We start from the raw sequence: 26,016 nt of genomic DNA, 5'->3' as shown, positions 1-26,016 counted from the left end.
TCAGCAGTTAAGGATGTCACAGAGCTTCAGAAGTTTAGCTTAAAGGGCACTGGCTGGAAGCAGCAGTGATAACACTGAGGCAGTGATGAGCTTCCCAGGTTTGTGCTCGAGCTGGCTCTGTGTGGAGGCAGTGCCCAGGTGGCAGCAGGATGGAGCTGCTGGGCACACACACAGGCTGCTGCCCCAGGGTCCTTTCTGAGCTGTGTGGAGCTGCAGACGGTGCTGGGAGGCACGTGCCGGGGAAGGGTCGGCCGTGCTGTGATTTGTGGTGCCCTCACAAAGGAGCGGCTCTGTGCTGGCTGCAGAATGAGACGTGTCACAGGGGCCTGGCAGGAAGCAGATGGAAGGGGCTGTGCGGAGCAGAGTGCCTGTCGCCGGGGGCTCCGGGGCAGCTTTTTGGTAGCCTTGGAAAAATGACTGGAGCAGCTCACATGTCACCAGTTGCCATCCACCTCTCCTGCCTGCGCTGGCTTGCAGGGACCGGTGACTTTCCTGCAGGATTCCCCCCCTCCCATCACAGCTGTCTGTGCAGCGGCACTGCCTCGCTCATTTGCCATCTCAAATCAGATTAATTGTCCATTTTAACAAAGTGCTGCCGCTCTGCGAGCCGGCCGTAATCTCATCGGGGTGGAAGTGGGTGCTCCATAACCCAGACACCTCGGGGATGCAGGAGTGCAGAGCCCAGTGCTTGCACAGCACTGTTGCTCACTGATGCTCTTCCCTGATGTACCTGTGTGATCCCCAACCTTGTGAGCACCTGGGGGTCTCACATGGGCACAGGCCATTGCACATCTCACTTGGTGACATGCAGGGCCCAGCCCCAGCCTGCTCTGCTCCTGCACTGCTCTTCAGAAGCTTTTAACCTGAATACACAGAATGCCCCCAGCTGGGAAGGGCTCCAGCAGCATCTGAACTTTTCTTTGAGACTGCCCTGTGATTTGTCACTTCTTGTTTCTGCCATATTTATTCCAATAGTCAGGAGTTTTTCTTTTGCACTGTTCTGGGGTTTGGCACTTCCTTTCCCCTTCCCCTGTGTGTTAATACCTGTATCCAATATGTACCTGTATATCCAATATGTACCTGTATACCACAGTCTGGTTGCTGGTCTCATTGTCACTCCTTTTCAGAGCTGGTTTGAACATGGCCAGTCCTGGGTGCTGAAGCAGGCTGGCAGCTCAGGTGTGCAGCCAGCCAAGCACACTGGCTGCCCTCTCTCCACTTCCACCATCATTTCTCTTGTGCTTGGATTTAGAACTTGGTTGTTTAATAGTGTATAGCACTGCTCACTCAGGAACTTATTCTGTAATTAACTGTAATGCTAAGACTTCATGGCCATCTGAATTACTAGAAACTTATAGGAAAATTTTTTCAGAAACAATAGAACATTTAGAGGAAGTTAACAGCAGTGAAAGCAATGCACTGAGTTGCCTTTTTGTGAAGGAGTCACTTATATTTTCAACTTTGCTCCCTCTCCACTCTCATAAGTTTAAACATCCCACCTCATAAGTTTAAAAAAAGCAGATTTTATAATTATGCACCAGAATTTTAATTACTCCTCTGGGAAAATGGGGAGCCATCACAGCATACACACTGGCTGAGCTGTGCTGTAGGAGTGGAATCCAGTTTCCCTACTGGGAGATCACTTTCAGGGGAAAAAAAAAAGTTATTTCAAATGCTGACTTAATCATCTGCTTTTGGGGATGCTGTTTGGCCGAGGCAGCCGGCAGTGAGTGCGTGCTGCTCTACCTGTTGTGGGCTGTCTGTTGGAAGGGTATGTTCATTTAATGGATTTTAAGCAACATTATTCAAAGATCAACAGAAGGCATTCTGTGTTATATGAATAAAAGATTTCCCCGTGCTCCTTGTTAACCCTGCAATGACAGTCAGTGTCATTGAAGTGCAGCCACCTGGCAGGGTGCTCTGGCTTCAGCTGCTGCAGGGCCTGGCTGGAGGCAGCACCAGGTGTTGCTGTGCAGTGCCAGCCACTGGTCAGCGTGCCCAGGGTGGCCAGAGGGACCTGCTGGGGACACAGGTACAGCAGGGAAAGGGACACTAAAAATGGAGCCCTGACTGAGCCCTTGGTCAGCCCTGGGAGGTGCTTGTCTGTGCCACCCACAGCCCCATCCCCAGGGCAGCCCATGCTCAGAGCCTGCTTTGGAATATCCACAAATGCATCAGGTGATAATTTTCATATTCCATCCTCCTTATATTGGTTTTAGTTTATAGTTGGGAAATCGCTGCTGTTCCTTGCTTGGCTTTCTCTTATTTGTTCTTCCTACATCGAGCAATTTCCCAGCTTGTATCACCACAGCAATAAGTCTGTTTTGTGTTAAGTGTCTTGCAAATGGTGTCGCTCATAATAGATGTGACCAGCCACTGGTCAGGGTGGCCAGAGGAACCCTCTGTGGGACACAGGTACAGCAGGGAAAGGGACACTAAAAATGGAGCCCTTGGTCAGCCCTGGGAGGTGTTTCTGTGCCACCCACAGCCCTGTGCTCAGGGCAGCCCACGCTCATTCCCTGCTTTGGAATGTCCACAAACGTCTCAGGTGATAATTTTAAACCTCCATCCTCCTTACAGTGGTTTTAGTTTAAAACTGGGAAATCCCTGCTGTTTCTTGCTTGGCTTTCTCTGATTTGTTCTTCCTTCCTACCCTCTAACATCGAGCAATTTCCCAGCTTGTCTCACCACAGCAACAAGTCTGTTTCGTGTTAAGCATCTTGCAAATGGTGTCACTCATAATGGATGTGATAATAAGCCCCAGTTACTTGTCCCTGATTGTAATAAATGTAATATATAGACCTATAATAGACCTGAAACTGAGCCATTTAGTGCTAGACACAGAAATAATGAAAAGGTCTGTAATAAACTAGAAGGGGCAAAATTACTTTGTGTAATTGTATTTTGTTCTGCTTGTAGCTGCCAGATCATCGTACCCTTATCAAACTGACAGGGTTTGGTAACATTTAGTAGGTGATAAAATATATTTATAAATTGAAAAGACTTGTTCCTTAATGAGTGAGCTTTGACAGTCAATCAGTTATATCCAAGACACAGAGGTGCCTCTTTCTGAGATGTCGTTCCACAGGCTGTGATTTAGTTAAAACTAAATTAGTTGAGCTTCTTTTAGCAACAAATTCATTTGGCATGTGCATTGATATTCCATATAATTCCAGGAATCCCTCTATCAGTGTGCTGCTCAGCAGCAGCTCAGTGAGGCTGGTCTCCTGAGCACACAAAGCCACCTTAGTGTCACTGCAGTTGTTCCATGGGGTGGGAATCCCATGAATGGCAGTGCCGATAATTTTGTTCTAGACTGAATGTAAACAATTTTGTGGCATATTCTCATTTAGAAAGAGTCTGGCATTATCTCCCCTTCTCCTGTCTCTGGCAATTTAGGTTCAAAGCTGGGAATTCCAGAGGCTGGCACCTTCAGGTTCTGAATGGTTTGGAGTATGGCATTATCTCAGGAGATTCCCAACTGTACTTTCACCTGAGTACTGCTGTGATGGAGCTTGACCTGTTCCTTGTCTCCAGGTGCACTATGGAACAGATCTCATGAGGCATGTGAACTCTTCTGGACAAGAATATCCTTGTGTTTAGGGAGAGGAGTGGCAACAAATGTAGGAATGTTAAATATAAATGGCTGTTAAACTGGAGACACTGCAAGTCTGTGTGTTTGTGTATGTGCAATGACCATAGCATAACAGCACCAGTGCAAAAACCTTTATAACCCTCTGTTTTGGGTTTCTTTTAAATTATATAATTTTAAAAATAATTATATAAAATAATTATTATAAAATTTTAATATATAAGTGAACACCAACAGCATTTTTTCATCAACGGATATAATTCATAAAATAAACTCACAAACCTTGTGGGCAAGTCTGTGCCTTTCCTACATGTCTGGGTATAGGACAGGAAGGTGTAGCTGGCCCAGCATCCCCTGCCAGCAGCTCCTCTTCATTTATGGTGGGAGAATCTCATTGCGCAGCTGTCCTGGCTGCACCACCTTGGGATCTGGAGTTTGTCTGGATCCCTGTGAGCTCTACCTGGATTTCACAGTGGAGCTAGTGTGCATCCTGGCTGAATGGCTTGCTGTGGTCCTAGCATGGCTTCTTGCTCTCCCCAGTGCCCTCAGGAGAGAGGAGCTCAGCATCACTGCTCTGGGGCATTAGGAAGGTGGTTTTCAATTGGACCTGGGCAACTCCTGTCCCTTTATCTCTCAGAATTGAGGAGGGAACCATATGGCTACTTCCAGAGAAAGTATATTTGTAGGGAATCATGCCCCACTAATTTGCTGGTGGAAAACCTTGTGCCCATGTGTCACAATCCAGAACTCTTTCATCAGCAGCCTCTCAGTGGATAGATCTGTGTGCCCTGCAGAATGAGTTACCAGTGAGGGCTCCTGCAGCTCTGAACTGCTAACAGGCCTTTATGTCACCATTGTAATTGAAATATTTTCATCCAAGCCATGTTAGTACAGTGGTAAGCACGGAATGCAGTGGCCGACTGGACCTTGGATGGGCAGAGGGCTGGTTGCACCATACAAAATGTAGACTGCCATGTTTTAGGCACAGTTGTGTGTGGTTTGTCACCTCTGTAGCACATGAGGAACATGCTTAGTGGGAACAAAGTTAATAAAGGGAATGAGGTGCCGGCCCAGCTTTTTTTTAACAGAGCAGGTACAAGCACAGCTGTAGCTGGGAGGAGAGCATGGCAAGGACTCTGGTAGAATTACAGAGCTTTGGGTAGGGATGTGCTCTGGTGCTGTCACAGTACAGAGTGGTATGGGAGCAGGGGGTGACCCGGTGTCCCTTTGCTCCTGCTGTAGGGCAGTTGGTCTGTCGTGGTACGTGTGTCTGCTCCCGAGGGCTCCCTGCCTGCAGGAGTGCTTGGAAATTAAGATGAAAGCTTCTTTTCTGCCTTATTCATAATAAATGCAAGGTTCTCCCCTGAAGCACTTGGCATGACTAATGTGCCACATATTCTTGCTATCCCAGAGCAGCAGGCGAGTGCTTCTGCCAGACAGGTGCTCACAGCACACCTTGGGCCCCGCACTGCCCAGCAGCATCAGGAGCCAGGCGCCAGCATGGAGCTCCCCACAGGCAAGCATGTGCTGGAGCCTTTAGCCTCAGGGCACCTTCAGTATGGCTTTGCTGTTACACTGCTTGATTTCCTCAGAGATGCTCTGAACCCATGTGAAACGTGTTCCTGTTGTTGTTTTGCTGCAGTTTCCCCCTTAAAGCAATTACTGGCGACCGTCTGCGTGGGAGCCGCCGTTTCACACCGTGCAGGCTGGGAAATGCTCCCTGTGACTCGGAGCACTCACAGGTTCCCTGAGACCTGAGGCCCACCTCCATCAGTCAGCACCAAGGTTCTTTGGTGATCTTTGTGATGGACCCAGGTCCCACTGTGGGGTGGAAGGTGACAGAGCTATGGGCATCATGCTGAGGCGCTGGGAAAACAAACACTCCACAAATGAGGAATCCATTTGCAGGCCTCTCTATGCCTGTGGGTCTCAGGGACAGTCATGTCTCTTCCACACCAGGGTGTTCTGGGCTCCAGCCATCCCCCCCCCAGCACAGAGGGCTGCCTGTCAGCGTGATTGGTGGCACAGCAGCAGAAAATTGTGCTGCAGAGAGGATGAGCTCTTGCTTTTGGCAGCAGAGAATCATCTGCCCGTTTTGGATAAGGAGGAGAAACAGCAGCCCTGGCACCGGCCGGCCCTGCTCCGCCAAGGGAGCCCTGGCTCCACTGACTGCAGTGGGACAGATGGCCGTGATGGGGGCTGGCCATGGGGACAGGGGCCCACAAACCCCCTCGGTCACACAGCCTCTGCTCTCATACATCTTGTGTGTTACATGGACCGATGCAAGGCAGGCATCGCTGGAAAGTTTCCATCTCAGATGCTTTGGTTTATAAAAAGCACACAAGTCTGTGGTGGCTGACAGGTACAGTTTGATTGCACCTGTTTAGTGAGGGATATACGTTACTAAAATTCCCCCAAAAGTTCTCGGTGAAATTCGTGCGGCGGTGGTGGTCACTAGACCGTAAATGATGGCGAGCCCAATCAAGCAGATTGAATTTCACACCAAGACTGCCTAATACCACATTTTAAAAGCACAGTAACTCCATCCTCTTCAGAGCTGGGGAGGACAATTAGGTGCAGAAAGGTCATCAGCCAACAGATCTCTGCTAACCTCAGTTTCATGGTCCTGGCTTTGGTAAGTCCCAAACATTTATGTTCTTGTTTTTTACAAACCGCTGTCGCAGTGTCAGGAGCAAACCCTTTTTGTGAACCATGATACAATCAGGAGGAAACTGAAATAGATATTTCTTGCATTTAACAGTAAATTCAAAGATTTTCTGCAGGTCTCTAATTGGATAAAGAAGGAATTGGCATTGTTGATGTATATCCAGCCTTGATGTCCGATGGGCTGGAAAGAGCTGTCTCCCTCTATACTTTGAGCTTCTCCACTGGCCTGATGCCCCAAAAGCCCTTCTCTGGGTGGGCTGCACGTCGCAGATGGGAGTTGCAGCAGGTCCATGCCAGCAGGCCGCATTAGGGTCCCTCTGGAGCCGCAGGAACAGGCGTTGCAGCTCCCGTAGACCCTGGCGGTGTCCTGGGTGCCAGTCATGGCACTGGTGCCCTGTGGTGTTGGCACAACCTGTGGGCATGGAGAGCAGCCAGGCATTTCTCCCCAGCCTGGGCACAAACCCACTAGCAGTCCTGTCTTTTACTTGCCCGCTGTCTCAGCAGAGTGCACTGTTCCTTCCATGTATTGGTGACAGTATATAAATGCTGCCAAAATGTTTTTATTTTCAAACAGTAGCATGGGGCAGGACGGGCTGGCCATTACCATCAGCAGGAGTGGGGCCCTGAGAGCTTTGCTTGAGGTCAGCATGGAATTCAGGTTAATAAGCAAAAGTTCTGTATTTTCAGGATCTGCTTGAGTTTCTCAACATGGCAGTTTGGTATGGTTTAGTGTTGTGTTTGTGTGTAGGGAGGGAAACAGTGGGAAGATCCTGGCCCTGGGATGGCTCAGGTCACCTGCAGAACCCAGATTTTGAGGACTTTGAAGGGTTTTCAAGGTCATTATGTTTTAAACTGTATGTCTGAAATTGGCTCTGTGTTGTAGAGGTTAAACCTGGAAGTGATGCTGGTGGTGGCTGGTATCTGCCCCTCCAGTGAATTTTCAAAAGCTTCTGCCTTTTGTGTCTTCCTTTGCATCCTCCATCTGGAAGGATGTCCTGTGTGTTTCACTTTGCAGGTCATCCTGCTGCTACAATAAGATGTGGTTTTTTGCAAATAGCTGATGTTTACATTTTAATATGTTGGGGTTTTTTTTTCAAACAGCCTTCAATGTGTGGTTGAAATGTTAAAATAATTGGTATGCAGATAAAACACTACTAGAAGCTCATAATATTCAAATAATGAGATTTGATTGCTGTATTCAAATAGGACCTAAATTGCTGCTCTCCCACAGTTTTATATGTCAATATATATCAATAATTCACACCTTGTCATGGCTCTCAATGTCATTATTTCATATGAAATGAAAAAAAAAAAACAAACCTGTTTGTGTCTATCTAAAACATTTTGCTCTGGAGTTTTGCCTTGGCAGAAGCAAAATGTAAAATAATGAAGCCATGGAGGGGTGGGTCAAATTGCCGTACATATTAAAAGAGGAGCTTTTGATCAGCTTCTTTGAGGGTCTGGTATAACTCCATTTATCTGCAGATCTCAGGGGACGCCCCGAGCCCCCAGATAATGGGGGACTTAGTTAATCAGGGCAGCCAGCTGTCCAGCTTTCCACCGGGGTAGGGTTCAAGCTCACAGCCCATCCTGCGCATCCAGGCCTGCTGCAGCCGTGGATTTGTGTGTTCCCTGCAGCGCTCCAGCCCCAGGCTGCTCTAGGAAAGCCAGGCCGGCACTTGGGGCTCCCTCCCAGCTCTGCTTTGAGCTGAGGGGTTGCTGATCAAACCAGTATTTGTATGGCACTTGATCTAAATCCTGCTTGGTGTTGAGGGCACCTTGGTGACAGAGCTTGCAGGGGAGCTGTGACACAAAGGTCAGGTTAAAGAGGTTCAGAGTGAGGTTCGAATGTTTGTAACTCAGTGATAGTTTGTGGTTGGCTCTTGGGCTGAAGGCACAACATGTTTCTATAGGGCAGCCCTGACAGAAGTATTGCTCCAGAGATTTTCGGGATAGACTCAGTCCTACAGGGCAATAAATAGGAAACCTTGTGATGCTTTTTTACAGAATGGAGGTGGTTTTTTTACAGCTTGTTCATGATACCTCCACATTCAAATTCCTAAATTACAGTAAAATTTCAGTTGACTTTTTCTTTTTTTAATGAATCCCTGTGCGTGTATACTGAGGCAGAGATAGCAGGGAGTTTAATTTCACTTTGCTGCAGTCACTTAACTCCCTTCTGATTAAGCTGTGAGCACAAACAAGCAGGGGCATCCCGCTCGCTGCCCGTATGGCAGAAGCTGCTGTGCTCTGCTGCTCCAGGGAGCCCAGGAGGGCACAGGGGGAGTGCCAAGCCAAGGTGGGTGGGTGGAAATGGGGTGCCAGGAGAGGCCTCGCTGCACTGGGGGTGTCTGCACCCACTCTTCTGCCTTTTCAGCCTGCAGGAGAAGGTGCTGAGCTGGGCTCTTCCTTGCGTGCCTCCAAAGCGCTGGTGGATCTGCAGGGCTCTCCCCACCTTGGAGTGTCCTTCCTCAGCTGCCTCTCCCGTAGCTGCTCAGCTGTTTGTCCAGGCGGTTTTTCCCAGTCTTTTGTGTGGGATACGAGCAGCATCCTCCAGCTCATCAATAGGATTTTACCAGGTGCAGAGCAAACCTGGGCAGCGTTTCCGTGCAGCGTTTATCTGAAGCAGGCAGCAATGCGAGCTGTGCCGAGCCGTTCTGTACCCAGCAGGGCATTATCAGGCAGAGCCGTTTCCTGGTTGGGAGCATCCCCGGCTGGGGCCGAGCGATGAATCGAGCGCGCTGCCGGCCGGCCGCAGGCTCAGGTGGCCGCTGTCCCCCGGTGTCGCCGAGCCCTTTCAGCGATTTGTCACGGCCGGCTCCGCTCCCGTTGCGGCAGCACGTGCCAGCTCCGTGTCACGGGGGCCGCTGCCAGACGGGCCCGACACCCCCGGACCGCGCCCGCCCGGCCGCAGCAGCGGCTCCGCACGGCCCTGGCAACAGCCCAGCGCCGAGGAATCAGCATCTCCATAATGAGGAGTGAATGGCATCCATCAGTCCCTTTAGAATTGGGCCCAGGCGTGTGCCTCCTCTCCGAGGAAGTTTGGCAGCCTATTCATTAACAAGAGTCATCAGGAGTTCAGCCCATAAAGGGGAGGCAGCCCCGCACGCTGCGGGCTGGCGCTGTCAGGAATGCCTTCTCTCCCCGGCTTCGGGCAAGGCAGGAAAACTGAGCAAATAACGCTGTCAGCAGGTGCAAACGCTGAAATGCTGGCTATTGATTTTCTTTCTTTAGGCTTCCACGGGAAGTTTATAAGAAGATTTATCACATATCAATCGTCCTCTGCGAGCGTTAAATGCAAAATTCTTCCTTTCTTTCTCTTCCCTTTGTTGCCACCACGCCTGCAGGAACTCGCCGTGCAATGAGAAAGTGCTTTGCTTATTCCCTTCGAGGTCGACACTAGACCACTGTCTCCTGGTTTTAAGCACTGCTTTTCTCTGATTTTTTTTTTAATAGTGTTTCAGAGTGGTTTTGTTAATGTACTGCAAGTCACAAATGGCACTTCAATATTAATTAGTAATGCTTTTCAATTCTAAATACCCTCACCTGCATTCTGTTGTCACTGGTGTTATTCTCCTGCTCCTAATTTCTAAATTCAGCTTGGCCTTTGCTCCCACCGAACAGCCTTGCGGAGCTCGAGTGCATTTCCCCATAACAGAAACACAATGAGGCGCTGAAAACTTTTGTTTTCACTGAGGAAACGGAGAATGAGATGTCATCCTGGCTCCTGCGAGCCCTAATTCATAAAGTCATACATGAGGCTCTCCAGCCCATTGTAGGTTTGTCCCAGGCGTTATCCTGTTATTGGAAGTGTATGATTCACCTTCTGAGCAGACAGAAGCTGCACACAAAAGGGGAAGATTTGCTTTCTCCGCTGTGAAAGGCTGCCGCAAGCAGGGGTCCTATTAAGACAGCTGGAAAGTTGCTTCAGCTTGTTACGCTTGTAAGTTTTATTGGTGACTGGTTTTTGATTACACATTTGAATGCTGTGTGTTCCAGGTTGCCGAGTTTTAATTAAAAGGCAATAGTCTCGATGTTAGCTCGCTTTGTTGTCTGCATTATTCAGGCCATAATGCATGCAAGTTGTGGGCTGGGTTTGTCCACTGTGCATCATTTATTTGGGATACATAAGGTTGCACCTTCTAGCACCTGCCCTAAATACAACCGTCACGCTTTTGGAATTGGTTTATTGTGCTTAATTTCTTCCAAGAAGTCCAGTGATCAAATGAATGTGGAGGGAGGGGGGTGTTATCCCTCTGTCCTGTAGCATTTTTTCTCCAATCTAGTTACTTTTCTGGTCATTGGAACAGGAATATTGAGTGCCAGGATCTTCCCATAGTGCCACAGCCTGTCTATGATGGAGGGTTTTGATCTGGGGCTTTGCTCCTGTACTCAGCAGCTCCCAGTCAGGAAGCTCAAGAGGTATTATCCTGAATTTCCAGCCCTGAATGTATCCCCTGCTTGTTGCTCCCATTCAGAACCACTGGGCAGTTCTGGTCTGGCTCCCTGCCCATTCCAGCCTGGTCAGTGTGGATGTGGGGCTGGGGCTGGGATGCTCAGGGATGCCATGGGACAGCCTTGAGCTCTGCACACACCTTTCCTTAACGGGGCATTGCAGCTACGAGGAGAGAGCTCTGTACCTCGAGGCCATCATCCAGAACCATAAAGAAGTGATGACGTTTGAGGATTTCGCCGCTCAGGTCTTCTCTCCCTCTCCCAGCTACTCCCTCGGTGGAACTGGTGAGTTCTGTGCATTATTATTCTTCTCTGTAGCCCAAAGAAGCACTTGAGCAGCAGATGTACACCTGTTTTTTGTAGATAAATGCTTGCAAATTTAAGACGACTATTCTTCCCCTGAATCAACTAATGAATATCAAAAGGAATGATGACATTCATTTTAATTTGTTTTGCATCAGAGCTATTCACACTGCTCCTTTCTTCAGCTATCCTGTTAACCTCCAACTCCAGCAAGGTTAATGAACTTTCTCACAGTGATGGGCTCGGGCTCATTCAGGACTCCAGGTTCTTGCTGAGCTGGGAATATGTTGTTCAAAAGTGAGGCCTGAATCGGGGCTCACTTATCAGAAATAGTTCCTCGCAGGGGAAGCTGCTGTTAATGCTAAATGGGGATTATGCTGCTGAGCTACCAGGGTCAGGGATTAATGCACAAGAAGCGCAGGATCGGTGCTGTTGGGGAATCGCGGCGGCGCGCGGGATGCAGGCACGGAGTGCGCTGCGGGCTGCCCTGCAGCACCTGGCCTGGAGCCTCTGCAGCAGGGTTTGTGATGGGGTGTGGGTGTGAGGGGCTGTGTGGTGTCTCTGTGTGTGTGTGTGTGTGTGTGCGCATGCACATCGGTGCTCATCAGTCATCTGCCTGCTGAGAGGTGACAGCAGTGTGCCCAACTCGCGGAATTTACTCCTCGTGTGCCTTGTGGAGGGTCAGGTTAGTGTGCAGTCACTGTCGCTGTCCGGCTGGTTTGATTAAGTGAACCTCTCCTGAAAGGGAGCTTTGGCTCTGAAATGCACATTTCTAGTGCCTTCATAATGTGTTTTTTTCCAGCATCCAGCATGTATCTGGACACCATGTGCTGGACTCTCTAACAAAGATTCCTTAATCTGTCGTTGACACTGCTAGGGTGACACTGGCACTTTCTCCTCATTCCCTGCTTCTCTTTTGGATTGCTGAATAGATTATTTCCAACCTGTATAAACGTTGCAGGACATCTGCTCTATTTCTCTTTAGCCTGACTTGTTAGCAGATATCTTCCATCTAAACTGAAACACTGAAGGAAGAAATTAAATTTGCTCACATTAATCACTTAGGAATAAAACCAGCCGTGCAGCATTGTCTGGCGTTGCTGGCTCCAATCCTGGCGTGCTTGGAGCTTTGTGAGGAGATAAGAGGCCTGTGCTGGCCGGGCAGTGGTGGCCAGGAGCAGCAGGCAGAAGGCTTTGGAGATAAGCACTGGCAGGAGGGGGGAGGAAGCCGGGGCCATTTACATAATCGCACCTCCTCGTCCTGGAGAGGCGTCAGGGAACACGGGATGGATCTATTGATCTCTGCTGAACTGGAATACTAAACAACGCTAGGAACGCTTATAACTTAAAGCTTTGATTAATGTTTCCTACATTAAAAAGTAGAACAGCTGTGCATTAAATTCTTTTATACACCCTGCCAAAAGTCTGAGACAAAAAAATCGCCCATTTCAATAGGAGTGCGGGCCCGTGCCCAGGGCTAGTTGTTAGCACTTGAATCGTTTATCTGTCGACGTATCAGCAAATAGAAATGTAGATATAGTGATTTGTTTTTGCTCTGTGCATAGCTGTGATTCATTTTCATGTTGTTCTTAGCACATGGTGTTGTGTCACATGTGGTTTGACAGGGCAGACCCCTCCCCAGCCCCACTTTCTGAAGGATAAGCTGTGTGTGCCAAACACATTTAAACTGTTTCCCAGTAGCTCAGGATTTCAGAACACTGTTAAATCAGGAGTACCTGGGTATGATTTCATTATTTTAATTGCTTTTAAGTGCAAAGCCTCCCCCAGTCAGGTCCCAGTTTTCAGACTTGTGAACCTCAGAATTAATTTCCCGCTCATGAACTGGAGGCTGGCCATCACTTCTGGTGTCAGAATCTCTGCTTCAGAGAGTCTCCTCACATTACCTGCTGATTCTCCTGCATATTTAGTCAGTGATGAGCAGGGGCAGTGTCAGCTGTGGCCATGGGGATGTGTTTTCCATCAGATGCCCCTCAGCAGTCAGCAGGGAGGCTGGATGCAGTCCCAGCAGCTCCACTGTTCCCCAGCCAGGCCTGCTCCAGGCATCGATCCACCTGTCCTGCACCTGCAGGAATCACCTGTCTGCCACTTAGGAATGCAGGGGGCATTTTTCTATTCTGAAACAGAAAAAAGGAGTCAGGGAGCAGTTAATAAAAAGAAGCACTTTTCCCTGAAGGAGTGGTCAGGCACTGACACAGGCTGCCCAGGGAGGCACTGGGTTCCCATATCTGGAAGTATCAGGAGATGTCAGGAGATGATCTTGGCGTGATGATGGTGGTGCTGGGTTGGCCACTGGACTTGTTGATCTCTTCCAGCCTTGATGATTCTGTGGGATGCATGGAGCTGGCACAGGTGGCAGTACAAGCCAGCTGGTACCACTGACTCTGCTGAGCATGAACTGCTCAGGTAAATTTAAGATTAATTCTCATCTGACCTGATTCTTGTAATGCCCCTCAGTGCTGCAAATGCATGTGTGCAGCAGAGAGGGTCAGGGAGCAAGGGTGCTTGCTGCTTATCCCAGTGCAGTGTTCTCAGCAGTTACCCCAGCACAGGGAGAAATCAAACTCAGCTCTCAGTGACACACTGGGGTCTCGCTGGCTATGACATAATTCTTGGAACTGGATGTTTTTGTGTTTTCTGATGCTGCCCCTGGGGATGCATCCCCAGACTCATGTGGGATGTAGTTTTCCTGCCCTGGCTTAGTCTCCCTGTCACCAGTCTTGCAGGTGCTGCATTTTCTGCAGGAAAATTGTCTAGTTGATGTCCTTTGCTGTTTTGTGGAGCAGAGCCTTATACTCCCTGTGTGGATTACAGATAGCCCTGATACCTTCAGCGTTGGAAGTGGAGCCTCATAGGCAGAATGGCCATCCCCAAACTCATGCAGGGGATGTGCAGATTAGGAACAAAAGCTGGGAATACGGCCCTTTGTTGTTAAACTGGTGCATTACATGCTGTATTTTAATTAGGCAGGGTTTGAGAGGCAGCCCAGGAAATCCTCCATAATTCAACACTATTGAATTATTCTCATTCTTTCCCTCTGCAGATTTCTCTCCTTTCAGTGGACAGGCTTTAAGCTGCTGCTCTCGCTCTCTCAGCCAAAACCAGAAATAATTATTCAACAAAATACTTGTGTGTTCTTTAAAAAAATTGGTGAAGCTGAAGTGGGCAGAGCAGCACCTCGACTTCATCTGCCTCAGTGGCTCCTTGGGGCTTTGGTGTGCTTTAGTGTAAGATCAGCAGCCAGAAGCAGGGTGTGAACCTTTGGAAGTGTATTCCAGGAGAACTCTGCAGTCACAGAGGATCCTGTGCGAGGGGTTTGTGTGGCCAGGGCCGGTCCCTGCGTTCCAGGGAACCCCCTAGCGGAGCGCTGCCGCCGCCGGCGCCTCAGGGGTTAATGGGAACGGGCACACTTGACTGCTGAGAGGACTGATCTAATCACTGCCATATCCAAGTGCATCTGTTCACCATGAGGTCATTCTTGTGCATGCTAATGACTTGGAAAATAAAGCACAATGCTCAGCGTTATCAGGGAGGATATAGTGTAAATCTTGGCTTTTTTAGTTGCTAATGGCTAGTGTGGAACGGGCAGAGAAAGCATCTTGGATTCTCCAGCTTAATGTTTTTAAAGAATCCTTTTCAGTAGATCATCAGAAGAGCTGTGCTGGAAAACTTGGACATGTGGTATCTGTTGATAAATGGATTCTTAAATGAATATTATGGCATTGCCCAAGCGCAACACTTGAGTCGAGGAACTATTGAGGTTTTCAGCATTCCCTGGTTTTAAAGCCCCGGGAGCTGTGCCTGCTGATTTACATAAAACCGAGATTTTGCAGCCTTTTTGTTGCAAAGGTGACACATGCTTTCCTTTTGTCTCTGGACTTTTGCATGCATAAAGTTCTTGTAGAAAATATTTGAATGTACAGCAAACAAGATCTGGCTTATTTTAAACCACTTTTTGTTCAGTGCTGAGCTTTATCTTTCCTACTTTAAAGGAAAAGGATTATTTGAATTGGACATGCAGATTTAAAATAGATTTTTGACAGAAACAAAACCAAACCCAGACAGTAATTCTTGTTTTAAACAGGACTGATGCTTTTAGTAACAGTAATTGAGCTAAGGATTCATTTTGCTTTAATTTGGTTTTTCTGGGGTTTTTTTACTACTTTGGGGTTTTTGTTATTTTGTCTTTTTCCTTGAAGCTCTGTAAGTGTTTTGTCAGATCTGTGTCCATGTCCTGTGTGTGTGTATATATATATACACATACACACACACACACACACATATATATAGATATGTAGGATTTTTGCCTGTTTTCCTGGGAATTTTAAAAACATACACATCTGAAACTGAGTAGCTGTGCCATGGTATCAGAGCAGTGTGTGCAGTGTGTGCCAGGAGTCGGGTTTAACCCGTGTGTCAGCCTTGCCTGAAACGGAACAATTTGTTTCTAATATATGGGATTTAGGAAATTCCTGACTGTCCTGGTTACTGGCAGAACAGGGAATTGCTGCTAGCATGGAGCATGGCTGAGGTGGGACACTGTGCAGCGTTGGTGCCACCATGGTGGTGCAGGTTGTCCAGGCAGTGAACAAAGAGGAAAAGCTGAGGGAAGTGGAGCAGAGGAGCCAGGACAGTTATCACAAGAGGCAGGACTCAAGGGCTTTCTCTTGTTCCTCCTTTCCTGTGAGGACTATTCAGGATGAGGCACAGAGACCTCTCCATCTGTTCAGTCCAGGTAGTTCCTCATCCTCAGCAGACTGGAGGCTGCCACAGCCGGGCTGCCCTTGGGAAGTTCCTGCAGTGCACCAGCAGAGGTGGGAGCTGCTCCCTGCCTGTGTGCTCTTGCTTATCAGTGCTCTCCCATCATTTTCCTGCCTTAGTGTCCCCGTGAGGGTCAGGCATGTTCTGGCATTAAGCAGGGCAGGGTCACAGGTGCCACAAAGTGCTGGGGCAGCAGCTCTGCCCTCTCCAGCTCCCAGGCTGACTGATGCAGGGTATGCCCAGGAGCCCAGATCCTGCAGAGCCCCAAGGAAGTGGCTGCCTGCCCGGTGTGCTGGGGCTGTCCCTTGTGCCCCCACTGAGGGTGGACAGTCTGAACTTGTCCCCCGAGGCTGGGCAGGTGCTGGGACTGCTTCCCCCTCCAGCCTGATGCTCCCCTCGGGATCTCCAACAGTGCAGGAGGGTGTGAGAGCCACATCAGGGTTCTCAGCCTGGCCCCCTGCCTTTCCCATGTAATTAATTGGCTCACAGGGTGCTCCCCCAGCTAGGCTCTCCAGGAGAGGAGGTGCTGAGGGAGGGTTTATCCCAGCAATCAGGGCTGGGATGGGCAGAAATATGAGCTTGATGGGCCATCTCTTCTGCCCAGTGACAGCTCCAGCTGCTCGAGCTGTCAGCTCGCAGAAGGCTCCAGGCAATGTGGCCCCTTTGCATTTTCCCTCTGCACTGAGGGGCTGGCAGAGACCTGCAGCAGAGGCAGAGCAGAAATGGGGCAGAGCTGTCCTGCAGGGCTTGGGCTGCCCCACCTGTGACACCCACATAGCCCCCAGCACTTGGGGTCCCCCTGCCTGAGGCTGAGCCTTGCAAAACTAATCAGCAGCTGCTCCAACTTGAGAGTCATTAAACTTCAATGTGTACATTTCAGGCTTATTTCCGAGGTGCTCAAACCCCGGAGGCCCACAGTGGTGCCAGGCACTCCCACCTGAGCTGGGAGCTGTGGGTGCTGTTTTAAGGCCCATTCTGCCCCAGTTATTAACTTGTAGTGTCAGAGTCTCTTTACTGTGTCACTTACAGCTTTCCAGGGCACAGGAGGAAGTGTGTGGCTTTAACCCAGTTTCAATTATCCATGGGTTTTTCTACACAGGCTCAGGATGCTGCTTACAGTGTGCTTGAAGCCTGTCTTTGGGAGTTGGAAGCAGGAATACTGTGCAGAGTTATGACAACGATTCTCTCTGGAATTTTATTACCTTTGCATTTACTAGGAAGGAAAACAAAGATTTCCACAGACTTGTCCTGGCTGAAAGGTTAATAGGGGATTGGAACAGTTCACAGCCCATGTGAAAACTTCATGGTTCTTCTCAAGTACCAATCTTCAGCATCCTTACAGGTTATGCTCTTACCCACCCTTGCTTTCAGGGGTGTTCAGCTGCTTCATGAGCAATGGCTAAAATGCCATTCCTAGAGTACATGCCCTGGGGAAGGAACCAGGTTTATTTTATGGACTGAATTTAAGATGCAATACACCATCTCTCTCTGGCTTCCTGCAAGGTAACCTTGCATTTAAAGTGCCATCATCTATATTTTAATTCTGTTTTTAATCCCTCCTGCAAGAAATGAATTTTAAAAGCTTAATGCTCTCTAAGCAGCCTCACCTGTGAGAGGCCCTCCACTGTGTGTGCCTGTGTGTCTTAGTGTGACTGCTCATGGACAGGTTTTATGCATTCAAGGACTTCTCTTCTCTTCTGACACCAGGATGGCTACACTGCTCAATTCCTGGAGTTTTAACCTGGCTATAGTGTCGCAGATATCTAGGTCTCCATGAAGCCTCAAGTTTTAGTCAGTTTTAAATGGTGTGACCAGCAACAATGCTGCATGTGGAGCTGAGGCATGAAGGAGCTGCACGCCACCATCCCACAGCAGCACGTTTGACAGAAGCACAATGAATATTCATTCCAATTTTTGCCAACATTCCCTCCTTGGTTATTTCATTCTCAGACCCCAGAAGAAAGTGCATGGGTGTGTGTTTCTGCAGATCCCTGAGGGGAGCTCCCCTTCCTGCCTTCAATGGGGTGTGCTGTGTCAGGTTGATGCAACCACAGCAGTCACAGGGTGCTGGTCCTGCACTGACATGGTTTTATTCTCTCCCTTTGGTCCTGCACTGACATAGTTTTATTCTCTCCCTTTGGTCCTGCACTGACATGGTTTTGTTCCCCCATTCTGGTCCTGCACTGATGTGGTTTTGTTCTCTCCCTTTAGATTAGCGTGTTAATGCTCTCGGTACAGTAACAGCCACAGGTAAGAGCGACGCTTCCTGCAGGCCCCTCTGCTGTGGTTCATCAAGAACACTCTCCTTGCCCTCCTCCTCCCTTGCTGCCTCTGCTCCATGCTCAGCTCTATCTCCTGTGCGCCATGCTCAGCTCACACCTCCTCTGCTCAGCCTCCCATGCTCTGTGTTCACCTTGTACCTCCCAAACTCCGCGTGCAGTTCTGCCTCCTGCGCTCCACACGTGGTTCTGCCTCTAGGGTGCAGTTTTGCCTCCTACAGACACCACTGTAATGCCTCCTGTACATTAATGCCACAATATGCGTACAGTAATGCCATCTCATGATCTGTGAATAGTACAGACTCTCTATGTGCCAGGTAATGCCTCCCATGAGCCACACAGGGTAATACGTCCCACGATATGTGCCTGGTAATTATTTTTTACTTCTAAGCTGCTTCAGCTTGTCCATTTGGAGAAAACTATTATTTTGACCATCTGCCATTCTGCCTCACTGCAGGAATGTCAAGCACAACACCTCCCTCGAAGCCCTTCCCTCCCCCACGCTTTTCTCCCCAGCCAATAGCACCACAGGTTTTGTTTTAATCCAAAGTTGACAGCTCTCCATTTTTCACAGAAAATGCCTTTACAGGCTAAGTCACACTTTCCACCTTTTTAAAATGTGCCATTTCCCCTCAGTCAGTTTTCTCAAAGAACCAATCTGGTAAGTAAAGGCTGTCTTTGAGATGCAAACGCAGGGCTGCAGGCAGGCTGAGGGGGTTCACACTTCGGGCTGTGCTGCTGCTGTTCCACTCCTGCTTTCAGTCACTCAAGCACCCAGAGCTGCTCGAGCACAAGCACAGGTTACACCTCACCCTGGAAGTGCAGCCCAGAGCCAGGGTGAGTCTTTGTCCTCAGGCAGCAGCTGAGGGCTCATCCTGCTGCCACACTGACCTGTGGCCATGGCCCCACCTGTCCTGCAAGCACAGTGCCCTGCTCACCAGTACCCGAGGGCCAGCTCAGCCAAGGCCCTGCTGCATTTTGGGGCATTTTCTACACGTTTGAGATTTACCTGGGCTAGGAAGGTGAAGGGAGGAATGAAGAGCTGTGGCCTGGCCAGACACAGCTGAGAATGGAGTCAGTTGCTGCACTGGAAGTGGGTCTGTGCTTCAAACACAGCTATCCCTCGAGGAGATTCAGAAGGGATGCCAAAGGTGCCAGCCTTCAGAGAAGGTTCAGAACATTCCTGTGCTCTCCCTGCCTGGTTCCAAGGCTGTTCCTCCCTCCTACCTGTAATAAAAAACTTGTGTTTACACTTCGGGAGAGAATTGCAACGTGGTTTTAAAAATACTGTTTCCTTAGGGAGCTGATGAAACACTCTCCCTGGGAAATGCCTTGGGACAGGTCAAGCCCTCAGGAGCAGGGCAGGGCGTGTCCCTCACAGAAGCTGCACCTGGATTTGGTCATTAGTGCCTAATTTAATGACCATGTGCTCACCTGTTCCCCCTCAGCCAGCCTGGCCTCCAGGGAATAACCAACAGGTGACTCCACTCAACAACAAAGCATAACCCCCCATACCCACAGCCCCCCAAGACTCTTTCCCAGTGGTGACCATGAGCACCAGTAACAAGGGTACCTGTTATGTGGTGGAAGAAATTGTGATTCTCTAGAATTTTTCCAAAGGTTAAGGGACCTTCCAGGGAGAATTCTGTGCCAGCCCTCATGCTGGGAATGCTTGTTTCCAGCTCTCTGTAACAGTCCAAACACACAAGAACAGTTTAATGACACAGCAATAAACAGTTTTGTATCACCCACACAGAACTATTTTATGTTGGAGCTTCAAGTGTGGAGGATAGGAGCTTCCCACCTCCTTCCCATGGGGCTGTTGGGGCCCTGAGAGCCACTGGGGGCTGAGCAGACCAAAAGGGGGTGATGCTGGGGGGCTCGGTGCTCACCTGAACACTCCATGGCTTCTCAGGGCTCCTTACTTCTGGGAGGAGCAATCTGGCAAAGAGAAATGCCTGCTTTCTCTGGGAAGCACAGTACGGCAGTTCTTCAGCTGCCTACAGCAAATTCCTCCTCTGGAGTTCAAGTTCACCTGAGTGATCCCAGGGGAGGGGCTGAGCTGTGCCACACAGTTATTCTGAGGACACAGCTGGTTTTCCTGACTGGGTTTTCCTTGCCTGCTCTGTTTTCCAGGCTGCCTCACCACAAGTGCAAGCGCCGACCTCGCTGGCACCGCTGGCGTCGAGCTGGTGGAGCTGCCCCTGCTGCCACGTGCCTCCAGGAGCAGGGTCTCTGGGAAGCTCTGCCAGCACCCTCAGCAAGGTGTCCACCTGAGGTGTCCACCTGAGACCCTGGACAACAGAGCTGTGGCTGGAGCAGCCCACAGCACCCGAGCACAGATCAGAACGGTCTGGGTGAATACGTCTTGAAGGGGCTGGGTGAGGGGTTTGCTCTGTGAAATGGCCCTTCCCCAGTCTGGTCAGACATGGCTGGGGACTGGATGTCACCTGTGTCACCATCACCACTGCACTGGCACCTGGGTGCAGGTGCTGCAGCCAGAGGTGAACCAGCACTGAAAGTAGTTATTTAATGTACCCTTAGAGCATTGCTTTAGTCATTCCAGGCAGCACTTACCTGTGCATCAGGGAATTTCTTCTAAAAAGAGGCTTTCCTGTGACTGGCCAGGTAGCAGATGTTCCCTGCCGGAGCACAGGTGGATGAGGGAGGAGCTCTCCAGTTGCTGCTGTCCCACTGTGGGAGTGCCATGGCCTTTCTGTGCTGTGTGCAATGGCTGTGCACTGGAACTGCTCCCTAGAGAAACAAAAATAAACAAATCCCTTCTAGAAGAACAAAAGCCACACTCCTGCCATGACCCCTTCCCAGCACAGTGTGAACAAGTGGGTAACCTCCTCACCTTGTCCCAGCAGGCTGTGACCTGTCTCCAGCCAGAGTACAGCACAGCTGAAGGCTTCTGAGGACTCTGTGTGCCCTCCTGGCACCTGCTGTAGTGAGCAGAGCTCCTGTTGGCAGTAGCTGATCTGTTTGGGTTTACACATTTCGTAGGCTGATGGGGTGAAAATTGTTATAGTTAAATCCCAGGTATTTTAAAGCAGCAGAAATCTGAGATGCAGCAGCCACAGAGCCCTGTCCTGCTGCTCCTTGGTTGCTCCTGGGCACACACACACATGCACACCTCCCAGCAGAATGGGAGCTGCTTTAAGCAAAGGGATTGCATTTTTGGGAAATGTGCCGTTGGGCCCCCATCTGTTTTTGCACTTACACTTGGTGTTACAGCCATCTGTCTGTCTGACCATCTGAGTGCCAGCACCTGGCCAGAGGCCACCCTGTGCCTGTGGGGCACATTCCAGCCATGGCCAGTGATGCCAGTGTGCTCTGTGCCCAAGGGGCAGCAGCTCAGCCTCAGTGCCTGACAGGAACTCACCTGGTGCAGCTGCTGGAAGGGGCCTCTGTCACTGAGGGCTTGGACAATTGGCTTGATTTTCTGCCTCAACCCACAGTTGGGTTTTGCTTTCTGTTGATTTTCTGTCAGTGAAGGAACCTAGAAAATAAAACATGTATTTTAATTTATTTTACATTCAGGGCCGGACAGGCAAGGCTGTCTGGCACTTAGTTATCTAATAGCTGGTCTGAAACAATTTCAAAGGCATCCTTCTGAGTAAGGAGCCCTTTCTCCTTAGAGCAATATGTACCTCTAATTCAGGGAAGAATTAAGACATCAATGAAAATCATGTTTTCCTGATGTCAAAAAACTGTTAATTTGTACAAACTCCACTGTGGTTTTGCACCCTGAACTGGATGACAAAGCCACTCTGTTCCCCCTCACAAAGTGAATAAATCTTTGCTCACAATAAAATTCTCCCCAGAGCAATAAAAGGCAGTACCTGTGTGGTGTGTGGCGGCAGTGGGAGCTGCTGGGGCTGGAACTTGACGACACTGGTGGTGCTGCAGGTGCCATGGGTGTGCAGGCTGGCTCACAGGGACAGGGACAGTCCCTGCTGGACGTGGTTCTGTCCCTCTCTGCAGGAACAGCTGCCAGGTGTGCAGCAGGCAGTGGTGCTCCCAGACTGGAGTGCTCTTGAGGAGTTCTCACCATGCTGCGACTGGCACAGGGGCACCCACGCTCATGCCCTGCGGGTCCCACATGGCAGCAGTGCCCTCTGCCACCCTGCAGGGTGGCACCTCCTGCCAGCCCAGCCCTGCCCACGGTGCCAGGCACAGAGAGACTTTTGGGGCACCCAGAAGCCACTGTCCATAACCTGCTTCCCTGCAATGTCTCACGACCCAACCACCCACGTTAAAAACAAGAGGTTTTTAGTGGTGTACTCTACAGTGACATTCCTTAAGCAAATGCAGGGGGCTGCACTCAGCCATAACAATGTCTGAAAAGACAAAGGAAAGTTCCCTTCCTCTGCTGAAGAGCCACAGCAAAGTCCTCTCCTAAATTGCTTTCAGGTGCTCAAAGCAGAAATGGAGAGTGAATCCAGCTAGCCCCAGATAAAGCTCCCTTTGCAGAATTAACTGCACACACTAACAAGCTGTAGGGAACCCAGCTCCCACCTACCTGTCCCAAGGAGGATCCCAGACCCAACACCACCACCCTTGGAGTGGAGAGGAGGCTGGGACTGCTGTGTGCACTCAGGGGTTGTGCTGGCACCCCTCACCAGGGCTGGCACCCTGGCAGCAGCCAGACCAGGGCAGGCTCTGGCTGGAGGGCATGTGGCTCTGCACAGCCTGGCACTGGCACCCGGGGGGGCTGAGGACACTGGGGACACAGGCAGGACACTGCCACAGCCAAGGGGCTGCAGCAGCACTGGCAGAGCCAGCCCAGCATGGGGCAGGAACTTGGGCCCAAGGCACCCCCAGCTCTGCACCGATGGCAGCAGCTGCAAAAGTGGCATTAAAAATGAATTAAATTTTATATATATATATATATATATATAAATTAAAAGACTAGTTTATACTTACCATGGAGTCTCAGAATGGATGGTGTTGGAAAGGAACTTAAAGCTCATCTCATTCCACCCTTACCATGGGCAGGGACACTTCCCACTGTCCCAGTTGCTTCAAGCCCTGTCCAACCTGCCTTGGACACTTCCAGGGATCCAGAGGCAGCCACAGCTTCTCTGTGCAACCTGTGCCAGGGCCTGCCCACCCTCACAGCCAAGAATTTCCTCTCAATATCCCCTCTAGTTATACCTTCCTTCAGCTTTAGAAGGATGCCTAACATTTTTTACAAACATTTGCATAGGTATTATTCCTACACCTATTAATATGCTCTCTTTAACTATAGAAAATATATTAGGGATCTCATCCTATGTTCTATCTATTGTATGCTACAGTATTTCAAAATATATATCTAATGTTTGATGTTATGCATGTCTATATGTTTCTATTAGCTAGAGTATATATTATAGGTATTATATACACACAGATACAATATTATTACATTAAGAAAAATATATGCAATCTGTGATCTATAATCTAGGTATAATACAAGATATATATATAATGTGATATGCATTATATATTATACAATGTATTATATAATATATGCACTGGATGCATATATTATATAAAATATATGTTTATAATAATAATAGTAATAGTAATAATAATAATAATGATAATACCTATTAATATATTCTATAAATATTGAATCTAAAGGTAATAAATAATTTTAGAAAAAAAATTGTTATAAGTTACATAAATACAAAATATTACCTTTACATTATACATGTATATCTACATATGCACACATCCCTGGGATATATTTCAGCTATATGAACATATCATGACAAAAACTATAACATTACTTTGTCAACTGTAATACTGTGTGCAAATACATGCAGTATACTTTTCTTTAAAATGTATATAAGGAAATCATATAAATCATATCAGCAATGTATGGATTCTATATAACATGATATAATGAAGATGTAATATTTAGCACATTTATGATGTGCATCATGGAGTATTCAGTGCACTACAAAGATAAAATAACATTATTTCAGACCATGACTCTCATGTATGTATAGTGGATATGCCAGGTGTGCACACCTACACTCTGTCCTGAACAGCACACAAATCCTGGCTGCAGAGCTGACAAAACCTCCTGTCAGACAAGATTGTTTAATTACATCAACATTGGTACTGTATCAGTAATTATGTATAATGCACAGATGATATTATGTACTGTAAATAATACATTTAATATGCATTGTCTAAGTGGCAATATATAACAGACATATATTAGTATCCATTGTATAATATAATATGCTTTGATATAATACATGTAATAGAATATTACATTTATACATAGTGTAATATATTATTACATGTAATATATTATTACATTACCTACAAATTACCTATTATTATTACCTGTGTTATTACCTACATATTCTGAAGTTTACTTATATAAATCATTTATATTGGATATACTGCTATAAAAAGAATATATTTTTTACATTTATTTTATCACAGAATCCTAGAATAGTTTGGGTTGGAAGGGCACAATAAAGTCCATCTCATTCCACCCTTACCATGGGCAGGGACACCTTCCACTATCCCAGGTTCTCCAAGCCCCATCCAGCCTGGCCTTGGACACTTCCAAGGATCCAGGGGCAAATGCAAAATATAATTTATTCTATGTAATAAATTCTGATTTTCTTCTGTGTGTGTGTAACTAAACCAAAACCTCCCAACTCAGACACCCTCAACTCTATGTCATTTTCCTCACATTTGTCATTGGACTGATAATTCACTATAGGTAATTTCCCTCTAAAAAACTGTAGAAATGAGCCAGTAAAAACACCATGGTCCCATATCCTGAGAAAGCAGAACCTGATTTAACCTGCAGCTGAACCATGCTCCTTTGCTCTGGTTAAATCCTCCCTGTCACTCACCTTCCCCATTCCCTAAGGAAGGCTGAAAGCCTCAGCAGAGCCGTACAGCACAAGAGCCAGGCAGGAACAGGCTGGGCCGTGCATGCCCTCGCCTTCAGAGCTGCGAGGGGGCTTTATTAGAGCTTAAAAACAGTGCGTCTTTTTAAAGAGGAACAGGTGGTTTAGCTGGGCCTGGCTGCTGCAAGTAATGTCCCAATTACTGTGTCCTAGGAGGGCTCCTGTGCCGGTGTGGGGCTCCTGCTGCTGCCACTGTGCCCATCTTTGTCCAGCTTCAGTCCCTGGCTGCCTGCTGAGGAGAGAACAGCGCGGTCACATCAGCACTGGGGGCAGCCCAGCACGTGGATCCAATGGCACAGCTAAGAACCAAGCCTGGCAGTGTCCAGTGTGGACAGCCCACACTTGGCATGTCCCATCTCAACGATTAATGTTGCCAGAGGCAGACCTTTGTCATGTGGACTCTAAATGACATTTTATTTAAATCATTTATAGCCCCAATGAGGCTTCTTACCTGCACGGAAGGATCTGAGGTGTTTAATGCCATTTGCAAGGATGCACCTGCAAACCCAGATCCTTCACCGAGGGGAGATGCCTGGGTGCTTCAGGGAACTGCTGACCCACCCAGCCTAAAACACTCACCACAATCCAGCATTCCTGACCTGGGAGCAATGGGCAGGAGGTGTGTTGGCACCAACACCACAGCACCCTGCAGCACCCTGCAGGCATGGCACACCCCAGAGAAACACCTGTGACTCCATGAGCCATTTCCCAGCTCATCAACAGCAACACCTTTTTTTAAACAGGCTTGTGTTGTGCGAGGAAGAGTGAAATCCAAGGCAAAAGCCAATGTTTGTCCTGTTTCCAGGCTTGCCCCAATCCCATGGATACCTCCCAGCTGCCCACCCCAGAAACAGACCAGGAGGTGCTGGGCAGGGCCCCCCAAAACCCTGAGCTGTGTTTCCCAGTGAGTGCATCCAGCAAGGCAGCTGACAGATGCCTTACTGCACTGATGGCTACGAGGGACAGCGGTGTTGGTACCAAAACTTGTAAAAACCTTCCCTGGGGACAAGCATCC

General features: G+C 48.6%; 2 protein-coding genes and 1 long non-coding RNA gene across 5 annotated transcripts in view; 1 reads left to right on the top strand and 2 right to left on the bottom strand.

The window, feature by feature from the left end:
- The window catches only part of RALGAPA2 (Ral GTPase activating protein catalytic subunit alpha 2), a 94,342-nt gene extending 72,430 nt beyond the window's left edge, over window positions 1-21,912 (top strand). For all 3 annotated transcript variants that reach the window (XM_063152681.1, XM_063152679.1, XM_063152682.1), the window contains 3 exons: window positions 10,878-10,999; window positions 18,008-18,046; window positions 20,212-21,912. In XM_063152681.1, the coding sequence (XP_063008751.1) occupies window positions 10,878-10,999; window positions 18,008-18,012 (127 nt within the window). In that variant the 3' untranslated portion in view covers window positions 18,013-18,046; window positions 20,212-21,912. The remainder of the gene's footprint in view (window positions 1-10,877; window positions 11,000-18,007; window positions 18,047-20,211) is intronic.
- LOC134416258 (uncharacterized) lies at window positions 12,856-19,775 on the bottom strand. The gene is made up of 3 exons (XR_010027206.1): window positions 19,649-19,775; window positions 19,085-19,302; window positions 12,856-13,152 (listed from the first exon to the last, which is right to left on the bottom strand). It is a non-coding gene; the product is annotated as an uncharacterized LOC134416258 (long non-coding RNA).
- A 2,454-nt stretch (window positions 21,913-24,366) lies between the features above and the next one.
- Window positions 24,367-26,016, bottom strand: part of CFAP61 (cilia and flagella associated protein 61) — an 89,182-nt gene continuing 87,532 nt past the window's right edge. Inside the window, exon 27 of the mRNA XM_063152674.1 lies at window positions 24,367-25,233. Within this exon, the coding sequence (XP_063008744.1) occupies window positions 25,151-25,233 (83 nt within the window). The 3' untranslated portion in view covers window positions 24,367-25,150. The remainder of the gene's footprint in view (window positions 25,234-26,016) is intronic.

Source organism: Melospiza melodia, chromosome 3 (genome assembly GCF_035770615.1).
Source record: "Melospiza melodia melodia isolate bMelMel2 chromosome 3, bMelMel2.pri, whole genome shotgun sequence".
Taxonomy (NCBI): domain Eukaryota; kingdom Metazoa; phylum Chordata; class Aves; order Passeriformes; family Passerellidae; genus Melospiza; species Melospiza melodia.
This window is presented reverse-complemented; position numbering and strand designations above follow the sequence as displayed.